Genomic DNA, 9,940 nt, shown 5'->3' with positions numbered 1-9,940 from the left:
TTCCCATTTTGCATGACCCAGCTACACTGCAGACAGTCAAGGTGACCCCAAAACAAGGCAGGCTCCAATTTACCCAGACAACATGGCAGTGCTAATGATCCCATCACACAGACCCCAAGGGGTGACACAGATGCTCACGGACCCCTGACTGCACACACACACACACACAGAGCACAGGAACCTGAAGCACACTGCAGGAGGAAAAGGCAACGTGACATGCCCACATCCCTGGAGCTTTCCAGGTGGGATCTGTGGGGCGAAGTAGGATGCTTCAGGCTGGGAAAATGTCCCCTTGCAGCCTGTCCTCTGCTCCCCACAGCTCTACAAGGAGTGACATGGACAATACATTGGTCGACAGCACAACATCAGAGCACTGCACACAAGGGATGCAGCATTTTGGCAGGGAGTACAAACCCCCAAGCTGTTTTGGCACAGGGTGTCTCTATTTGGTGCCTGGGGGGCTGCTCTCCCTGCCCACCCAGTCTGCCACAGGGCCCCAAGGCATGCTGCCATCTGCAGGAGCTCTGCATGGGCACCTGGAAAGGCAGCCTGGGGCTACAGAGCTCAGCACCATCCAGATTTCTGGTCCCCATCTGCAACTGATGCAGCTCATGGGGCTCAAGGCAAGGCAGCATCCTCCCAGCTCCTTGCTCCATCACAGCAGGTTTCCCTTATGAAATGCTGATGGATGCCCACTTCTGCTACGAGATAGCTGAGATAGGAGAAGCTGAGGATGTGGGGATACACGGATTTCTAGAGGGGACACACAGTCTTGGCAGCAATGAAGTGGCAAGAGCTGACTGGGAACCAGAAGCACACAGCTAGCATCCTACTGCAGGGACTGTCCTGGGGCAAAGCACCAACCTCTGAGCACAGCATTTTGCCCAGGCTGCTTCTGTTTGCTGACCAGCTGGAGGCTGCCTGGTCAACCCACACAGTCCCTGTGGTGGCATCCTCAGGGATGGGTCCCTATCCTGCTTTCCCATCTCACACACTGCCAGGGTTGTAGCACAGCAGGTTGAACTCCAGGTTCTCATCCCAGTGCCTGAGCAAGACAAAGAGCTGCTGGGCTGCAGATTTCACAGCAGCCAGGCTGCAGCCCTGTGGGAAGTCCTGCTCACCCAGCCACAAGCTGGCCTTGGCAGCCACCAGCTCCCACTCAGTGAAGTGGGATGCTGAGCTGTGCTCCAACCAGGCCAGTGCTACAGCCGTGGCCCACAGCATCCCCTCGGGCTCTGTCTGCTTCTGCAGCTCGATATCCAGCAGCAGCATTTGGACATCAGTGCTGTCTGCCTCGGAGATGCTGGCATCCCGCTGCTCGGCTGGGGAGTGCCGGATGGTGATGGCAGGAGGGGAGAGCTCGCTCTCAGCTTTCAGAGCTTTGGAGATGCTTTCCATGGCACCTCCTGTGTCCCATGCGGAGCTGCTGTTGGGGATCAGGAGCTGCTGGCTGTGCCCGGGGCTTCCACGCTGCTCTGGCCTCTTGGTGCTGGAGGAGCTGGAGGGGCTGAGAGCCAAGCGGTGGCAAGAGAAGGGTGAAGTCCAGCAGAGCTTCTCCATGGGGATGCTGACTGCCTTGCAGAAGGCACTGTTCATGAGGAAGGCACCGCAGGCCAGCTGCAGGGACACCTGCGAGGAGAAGCAAGAAGCTCTGAGATACCAACCATATGCATGCTGTGCTGGAAAAGTGGAGATCCCCATTCCAAAATGGACCTCCTGACACAGTGCTGGACGGCCCAGAGGTCCCCTGCCCAGGGCTGAGCTGCTCACCAGTGGAAGGTAATCGGCGCTTTCAATGTCACTCTCGGAGCTGGCTTCGCTCGCTCTGCCTGGAGATTTGCTCATGAAACCTTTGGCAGCCCGAGTCAGCAGCCTGGTCTTCTGGAGGGTAAGCCTGCAGGAGGATGGGATGGCAGCCATCATCTGCGCATCCCCTCCTGATGCCCACCTCCCCCATCCCATCCAACCACCCCTATTCTCAGCCCAACACAGTGATGGTCACTGCTCCGTGCCGGACACATGAGACATACAGGTGGAAGAGAAAGGCAGGGTGCACTCATACCTTGCAGCAAAGATGCTCTCGATGGATTTTGGGGAGCGTGTGGAAGAAGCAGGTAGGCTCTGGAATGGCACTGGGAAGAAACACCAAGAAAATGCGACAGGAGAGTGACCGTCAGAGCACAGGGAGCAAAACCTACAGTGCTGGGGTGTGAGCTGCTGCGTCTGCTAAAATCCTGCCTTTTCTCTTGCTTGTGTGGGATACAGGGTAACCGAATTAAAAAATGAACGTGAGGAAATCTGTGCCGAAGGCTCTGTGCCTTTCACCTCTGGAAGCAGCCAGGTCTTGTGCTCACAGGCCTAATTGTAGGCAATAGAGTTTAAAAAAATAAAAAACAGAATACTCAGCAGAAAACCGGGTGAGGAGCCCAGATCACTGACTCAATTTCTCAGCAATTATGCAGCAGCAGCTCCAAGCCGTTTTCCTGCCCGTTCCCATGCCCAGACCTGACTCCAGAGAGCAGCAATCATGGGGGCTGAAGCCACGTGGAGAGCAAGAACGGTGCTGGAGCCCAAAATGTGGGGCCTGGCATGTAGCTGTGAGCTGCCCCACCTTTGGGCACCCTGGAAGCCTTCCCTTACCTTCAGGTATGCGGCAGCGCTTCCAGCTGGAGGACAGTGGGGTGCTGCAGGGTGACACCCTGGGCTCGTCCCAATCTGCAAGGAAGGAAGCACAGCAGCATCGCTACCAACCTGAAATCTCCCTTGTGCCACTTCCAGCCCCCGAGCACGGAGGTGATTTTAGTTCTGCCGCATCCCTGACAGCAACAGATGCGGTCCCAGCCCAGCTTGTCTTCATTAGCAGAGGATTTGGTGACAGGCAAGTGCCTCACAGCCCCTTGCCTCTAATTATGCCCCGCTTCATCCCTCATGCTATCCGTGCTATGGCTGCCAATTAACTTCCAAGCACGGTTGGCAGCCACTGCCTGTGGTTTGGGAGTTTCAGGGCAAATTGCAGCTTCTTCCCTGTTTAAGGAGAAGGATTCCAGCCAGACGTGTGGTTAATTGCTCTGAGCAAAAGGCTGGCTTTTTTTTTCTTTTTTTCTTTTTTTTGGGGGGAGGTGGGAGGGGAGAGGGTGCTGTACATAACAGGACAAAAGACCAGAGAAGATATCAGTTAACAAAAAAAAAGGTCATATCTCATATCTTCATAAAATCATAGAATGGTTGGGTTGGAAGGGACTTTGCAGCAGGCTGGTTGCCAACCACTGGTCCAGTCCATCTTCATGGACTGAGCCAATGAGAACAACAGCAAGGAGACACAGCCAAAGCCAGGTCTTACCCATGCCATAAAATCCATCATCTCCATTCTGGCCGCAAGGTGAGAGGGGTTGTGCAGAGGAAAGGCCACGACACCTCCTGTGACCCGAGCTGAGGCTCCTATGGCCACCTTGCTTGGACAGAACCCATTGGGATGAGAATTGCTGGTGTTAAGCAGGGACTGGGGCAGCAACAAACCCCGAAGGCCAGTGAGCTCAGTCCCTATGCCATCCCAACCCAAGGCTGGCCACAGAGAGTGAGGTTGTTGCCACCACGAGTGACAGGAACCCAGCAACAGATGGATGGATGTGCCTTAGGTGCACAGATCTGGTGTTGGGTGAGCCTTGGCAAGGTTCCTGGGGTGCCCCCTACCCAACCCCCAGCCCCACGTTACCTGTGTGGCTGTACTCAATGATGGGGGGCAGGTAGGTGCCACTGCTCAGCTCCACCGGCACGAAGGCTGTGTATTTACTGATGACATTGCAGGCTTTGCTGGTGTGGACGGCGTTGAGTTGGTATCGCCTCCCTGGCCCTGCATGGGACAGACACCAGCATTTAGAGACCTCTGCATCCTCTCTGAAAGAGCAGTGATGCGCTGGCACAGCTGCCCAGGGAGGTGGTGGGTTCACCGTCCCTGGAGTTGTTCCAGAACCGTGGAGATGTGGCACTGAGATGTAGGCATGGTGGGGGTGGGTTGATGGTTGGATCCTTTGATCCAATGAGGCCCCTTCCAACCTGGGATGTTCCATGGCTCTATGGTGCTACGTGAGGCCGAGGTTCCGTTACCGTGCTTGATGTCGCGTTCCCTCTCGGCGAGCAGCTCCAGGTCCCTGATGACAGCCCTGGCTGCCAGCTGGTGGAAGGTCTCACTCCACACGTCCTCCTCACCCTCCTCCTGCCCATTCTGCTCTCGGAGGAGTGCAGGGAGGTCGAAGGTGATCTCCCATTGCACGGGCTCACCGCCCCGCAGCCCCTTCACCACCGCCTTGCAGGAGGTGTGGGGGGAGCGCGGGGACCCCCGGGTGGCACCGGAATCCCAATCCTGGGGCTCCCAGTCTGAAGAGGTCTCTGTTTCAAATGTGAAGGATGGATGTTGGGCAGCCTCTGAAGAGAGGAGAGAAATAGGTAATTAACCACAAAGCCATAATTAACCCTCCCCAATGGAGGCACTGAGTGGTGGCACTGAAGGATGCGGTTAGCGGGCACGGTGGTGATGGGGAGATGGTGATCTTGGTGGACTCTTCCGACTTCAGCGATGCTATGATTCTGTCAGTAGGGATGGGTTGACTCGATGATGTTAGTTTGTCATTTCCAACCTCAAACACTGTACGATTCTATCAGCAATACCACCCAAATCCCTCTCCCACATTACCCGGCTCCCCAGGGCTCCGGCTGTCGGATGAGGACTGCAGGCTGGCATCGAGAAGCCCTGAAATCCATCCCACAGCCACGTCAGGTGCTGGTGGGGACGTGGGGCAGTGGCAGGAGGACACATGGCTCTGCAGCAGGGAGGGCCGGCGGGCGCCCGCACCACAGATCCGGGTGGTGGAGATGCGTGAGGTGGCAGTGAAGGGCTGGGGAATGCAAAGACATTGAGCTTTACTCCCTGGCTGGGACAGACCTGCAGGGTGTCCCCAAAGCACCAAGGTCCCAGGGGATCTCTCCCTATTTGCACAGGAGGTGAAATACGGGTTTCAGCCCTACAGACATTTTAATGGCTTCATTTGGGAGACAAGGGAAAGAAGAGAGATGGAAAGATCAAGCACCAGTTACTTGGTAACGGGAGGAGGAAGGCGTAGAGGATGGGGAGAAGGGAGTCATTTTTTTTTTATGTTTTTAACAAGGCTGTTTCTCTACTTGCAGGATACATGAATCTCCCCTGCAGCATCTCTGATGCTGCATCCACCACAGAGAGCAGCAAGCAGCCAGCCTCCATCACTCACCACCGAGGGTGTGATGCTCTATGAACCCACCAACAAAACAGGGAGGCAGAAAGCTGTGCGTGTGGCCCGAAACAGGAGCACCGAGTACTCCATCCCATCCTGAGCTCCATCTCCATCCTGAGCTCTCCTCCCAGAGGGGGAAGAAGCCAAGCACTGAGCTGCCCATTGCCAGCCCTGACCTTTCCATCCCAGCACGGCGTGTGTGGAGGCGAGCAGAGGGCTCACACTCACGGCCCAGTAAATGTCAAGCCCTGGCAGCCAGCCTCGGAGAGCCGCCAGGAGCCCTCGCAGCACAAGGGACAGCAAAACCAGGCTGCAATTAATTACGAGCAGGATGCATGCTGGTAATGGTTTACTGCCCTCCAGAAGGGAGTCATTTCCATCTCAGCCTTCATGCTGAGCATCCCACGCACAGGCAGGATGCTCTGCGGGCCTCAGAAGTGCAAGGAAGGTCGCAGGTATCTCCCAAACCCATCAGCTTGCTTCTCCCGTGCTTTTCAGCACCCTCCCTGCTGCTGCTATAGGGCAGAGGCTTCATTCCCATCCCCTCGCCTCCAGCCCCCCTTCACCCCAGTGTCAGCAGAAGAGAAACGAGACCCCAGCATCCCTCTGTGTTTCCATGGGAACAGAAGTGCACGGCCGCTGCACATCCTCCCAGTGCAGATTTCAGCACTGGGCATCACAGTTATGCTGAGGACAGGAGAAAACCCATCCACACCCTTCCACAGTGTAGCTCCAAGCCCTTTCCAGGACTGGGTTCAGCCTATGGGCCGTCACCTGCATCCAGACTCCAGCCTGAAGCTGTGGGATATGCTTTGGGACCGACCTGGGGACCTTGGAGGGCACAGATGTGCCACAGTCAGATTATACACCACAGCCAAACGCTGGGGAGACGGGCGGGAGGGAGCCTGGGGATGAGACAACAGCAAAGCTAAACACAAACCACGCAGGTGTGGGAGGAGGAGAGGCATTCAGCAAACAGAAGCAGGGAGCAGGATCCCATCAGCATCCCATCTGTGTTTGCCACATGCTTGTGGCATGCTGCAAGCACGCCCACCAGGGCTGGCGTGACCCAGGCTCCTTCTCTTCCACAACCCAGACACTCCCAGTGCCGTGGGCACATCCTATGGCACAGAGAGCATCTCTGGGGGTAACCCACCTGGAAATGCACAGGCTGTAGCTCGGGGCTGAGCTGCTGCAGGTCCTGCAGCTGGGTTTTGCGGAGGGGGTTCCTCAATAGCGCGCTGCCCGGGTCGCTGGCCGTGGGCTCCTTGTAGAGGGGCTGGTGGTCAGAGATTTGGTTGGCACTGTATGCACGTCTCCTGCAGGACGCCTTCACATCTGAGTGGGGGGAGAAAGGGTCAGCATCAGTCCTCCCGAAGAGGATAAGGACGTATTCAGCCCTGCTTGGTTCAAAGCAAAGCAGCAAAAGCGCAGAAGAAAACAAGAGCCTACACTCAAACCCCAGGGGGATGCCAGGAGAGCTGGTTGGGGAGGCTTCGTCTGAGCAGTTTTCAGCCAGGAAAAAAAAAAAGAAAAAAAAAAGCTGACTGCATTTACCCAAATCTTCCTGGAGAAGACAAAGGGTTTACTAATGAAATTTCATTAGTGCAGACATTTTCCTGTCAGAGCAAGAGCAAAATTTCATTTGGAAACGCATGATTTCTCATTGTTTTTGACAAGGCTGAGAGGATGGGCTGCACAGTTCCTCTCTGACTATCAGCAGAGGATATCCCACAGGTAGCAGAGGTTTCCCCTGCAGCACGGGCCGAAGCTGGGGCTGCTTTGGAAACCTCTGGGGAAGGCAGATCTCCAGTGCTGCCATCGGTTTCCTGACAGCTTCGGGTAAAACATCCGAACCAAACAGCCTCGTCGAGATGTGTCATCCTCCCACAAAGCCCTCTGACACTTTGCAGCTGGGGAGATGGAGCTGTCAGGCGAGCAAATTGGCAGAGCAGAGATGAAAGCTGGTTAGGAAGACAGGGGCCTGACCGGCATCCGTGTCTGATTCTCCGCTGGGGTCCCTGCCTGCCACCAGCTGATCCGGGGTGCTGCATCCCTCTGGGTAGCTCCAGCTCTCAGCACCAGTCCCCTCTTCTTGGGAATGAAAGAAAACAGAGCTGCCAGACTCCTGGGAACGCATGGTGCTGTACCGGCGTCTCTTGTCCTGGGGAGAGCAGAGATGGGTTTGGGTTTGTGCACTGGTGCCAACGGGATCTGAGCCACGCAGGGAGCTCAGCGACAGTGGGAGAAGCGTGGCACTCACAGCTCTGGGCTTGGAGATGTACAGTGAGGTGTCACAGATGACGCTGTAGCCCACCAGCCGGTCCCCAGGGAAGAGGCAGCTGGTGTTGAGTGGGGAAACCAACACCTCGGTGCTTTCAGGGAAGACCCACTCCACTGACACATCGCTCAGCACTGGAGCCATTGCCTTCTTCAGCGACCTGACCACCTGGGATGGGGAGCAGCAGGAGGAAGAACCACACCAAAAGCTGTGGGGCTGAGCCACGAACCCCAAACCCTGTTGGGTTTGGTTGGGTTCGATGCCGGCACAAATAAATGGAGATATCAACACACTGCCCAGTGCCCCGATGGGGAAGGCCAACATCTGTGGGGACACGTGGACTGCAGAGCCATCCCTGCACACTGTGGGATGTCAGCACCAGATTCACAGCTTTGCATCTCCTGTGTTCCCTATTGTTCCCACTGCTTTGTCACCAGCTCTGGAAGATGCACCAGGCTGTTTTATAAGGCTATTAATTGATGCCTCAGACTGCTGGAGGCAAAGCACTATATTAATAGCTCTATTAAAAAAAAAGAAAAGAAAAAGAAAAAGAAATCATATCGCTTCACTGTCTTTGCTTTTAATTTACATCAGAAACGCTGATGCTCTTCTGTCTTAGAAAGGATTCTGTGTGCTACAGGTCCCTGCAGAGGGACGAGGGCTGAAGCCCTTTGAGATGGAGGATGCAGAGACAGAATTTAAGGACATTTCTGAGCTGAGGACCCGATTGTCTCCAGGTTTGTCACTCAGTGCATGTTTTCACCAGGAGACGGAGCCCACAAAGGACCATTCTTACAGCACAGCCTCAGCCTTCACGGGGAGAGCGAAAACGAAGCTCCCTCATTTGCTTTAAAGTCAGTTTAATAAGCAAAGCAACTGCAGCACGCTCCCCTCCCTCCAACCCTGGGTACTTCTCGCCTGAGCAGCGCCAGGGCTGAGCCTGACTTCAAAACTAATTGGCTGCTTTGATGCCGGCTCTCTGCCCTTCCTCTGCTCTGCGGCAGCAGCTGCTTTGAAGCCGGAGCGGCTGCACGGTGGCTATCGCCTCTCCCATCCCCGCGCGGGGTAAACACCTCCCACTGCCTCCGCCAGCGGAGAGGAGGATGCTCCCATCCCCTCCTGCTCGTCCACCTGCTGCCGAGTGGGAGCTGCAAAAGCAGCAGCAGGAGGAGGGGGGGAATGGGATTGCAACGTGATTTGGTTTGGAGAGGTGAGGGTACGGTTGTACCTTGGGCTGCAGCCTCTCGCCCTCCACCAGGAACTCAGCGATGCCCCTGGACACAGCGGCTGCTCCCTGCACCAACCTCCTGCAGGCGTGGGGCCCAATGCCGAAGCTGAAGCATCTGCAAAGGGAAGAGAAAGGAGCTCCGTGTTTGGGTGGCTGGGGTGGGGCTGGGAGCTGCCCGCCCAAGGCCAGGTTGGATGGGGCTTTGGGCAGCCTGGGCTGGTACGAAATGGGGAGGTTGGTGGCCCTGCACGTGGCAGGGGGTTGGAGATTCGTGATCCTTGAGGTTCCTTCCAACCCTGGCCATTCTGTGATTCTATAGAAGGTATCACTGCTCGTAACATGGGGTTGGGATTGGATTGGGTTTTCAGATCCCTTCCAACCCAAACCACTCTCTGATTCTCAGGTTCCATGAAGGAACAACACTCGGGGCTTGCCGGCAGGATCCCCAATTGCTTGGCTTACCAAGTCAGCTCCTCTCCCCACTGAGTGCCTGTGGTCAATAGCATTAAAGAGCTAGTAATTATCTCTGCTCAATTAAAACAAACATTTTCTCAAGGCAAGAAGAACCAGACTGCTGCCGTCACCCAACTCAGCAAGCCAAGGGCTGCAAACCAGGGGCAGGCAGAGGGAGAAAAATCTCTGCATCTGCACCAGGGGGCTTTTCTTTTGGAGGTTTTAATCCCCAGATGGCTGCAAATCTTCCAGAGACTCACACCCTCTTAAAGAGGTTCTGATCTCCTTTTGAGCTAAGGGCTCAAAGCCCAGATTCCAGCACCAAGAGAGAGGGACAGGTAGTGCTGTGCTGCTGAGAAGCACTCAGCCCTCCATAGAGGAAAGAAAGGAAAGAGCAGCTTCCCTGATCAGCCCTGGACTGGGGAGGAGTAAGGCTTTTTAGTGCCTGATTCATTGGTTGGCAAGCCTAATAGTTTGGAACTAAATGGTCTTTAGGTTCCCTTCCAGCCCAAGCCATTCTATGATTTTCTTCCATTTTCCTGATGTTTCATCTCTCTTAAAGAGATGGAGAAGAAACCAGACCATGAGGGTTGGGGAACGGGCTGGGAGCTCGCCGCATTCATTTCCTGCTTATCCCATTGCTCTTTTTCAGCAGATTCAATTCCCATCCTGGAAGCAGCTGGGTCCAAGCCCAGATGTGCTTCAAAAATAAAA

General features: G+C 55.4%; 1 protein-coding gene across 1 annotated transcript in view; it reads right to left on the bottom strand.

Moving 5' to 3' along the window:
- Nucleotides 1-9,940, bottom strand: part of LOC100540350 (von Willebrand factor A domain-containing protein 5B1) — a 10,132-nt gene continuing 192 nt past the window's right edge. Inside the window, exons 2-13 of the mRNA XM_019622404.1 lie at nucleotides 8,774-8,926; nucleotides 7,528-7,713; nucleotides 7,254-7,428; nucleotides 6,421-6,602; nucleotides 4,691-4,892; nucleotides 4,105-4,422; nucleotides 3,713-3,850; nucleotides 3,341-3,448; nucleotides 2,641-2,715; nucleotides 2,063-2,132; nucleotides 1,771-1,894; nucleotides 1-1,629 (exon numbers count right to left, since the gene is read on the bottom strand). Coding sequence (XP_019477949.1) covers nucleotides 988-1,629; nucleotides 1,771-1,894; nucleotides 2,063-2,132; nucleotides 2,641-2,715; nucleotides 3,341-3,448; nucleotides 3,713-3,850; nucleotides 4,105-4,422; nucleotides 4,691-4,892; nucleotides 6,421-6,602; nucleotides 7,254-7,428; nucleotides 7,528-7,713; nucleotides 8,774-8,926 — 2,373 coding nt within the window. The 3' untranslated portion in view covers nucleotides 1-987. The remainder of the gene's footprint in view (nucleotides 1,630-1,770; nucleotides 1,895-2,062; nucleotides 2,133-2,640; nucleotides 2,716-3,340; nucleotides 3,449-3,712; nucleotides 3,851-4,104; nucleotides 4,423-4,690; nucleotides 4,893-6,420; nucleotides 6,603-7,253; nucleotides 7,429-7,527; nucleotides 7,714-8,773; nucleotides 8,927-9,940) is intronic.

The sequence above is a fragment of the Meleagris gallopavo genome, chromosome 23 (genome assembly GCF_000146605.3).
Source record: "Meleagris gallopavo isolate NT-WF06-2002-E0010 breed Aviagen turkey brand Nicholas breeding stock chromosome 23, Turkey_5.1, whole genome shotgun sequence".
Lineage (NCBI taxonomy): Eukaryota > Metazoa > Chordata > Aves > Galliformes > Phasianidae > Meleagris > Meleagris gallopavo.
This window is presented reverse-complemented; position numbering and strand designations above follow the sequence as displayed.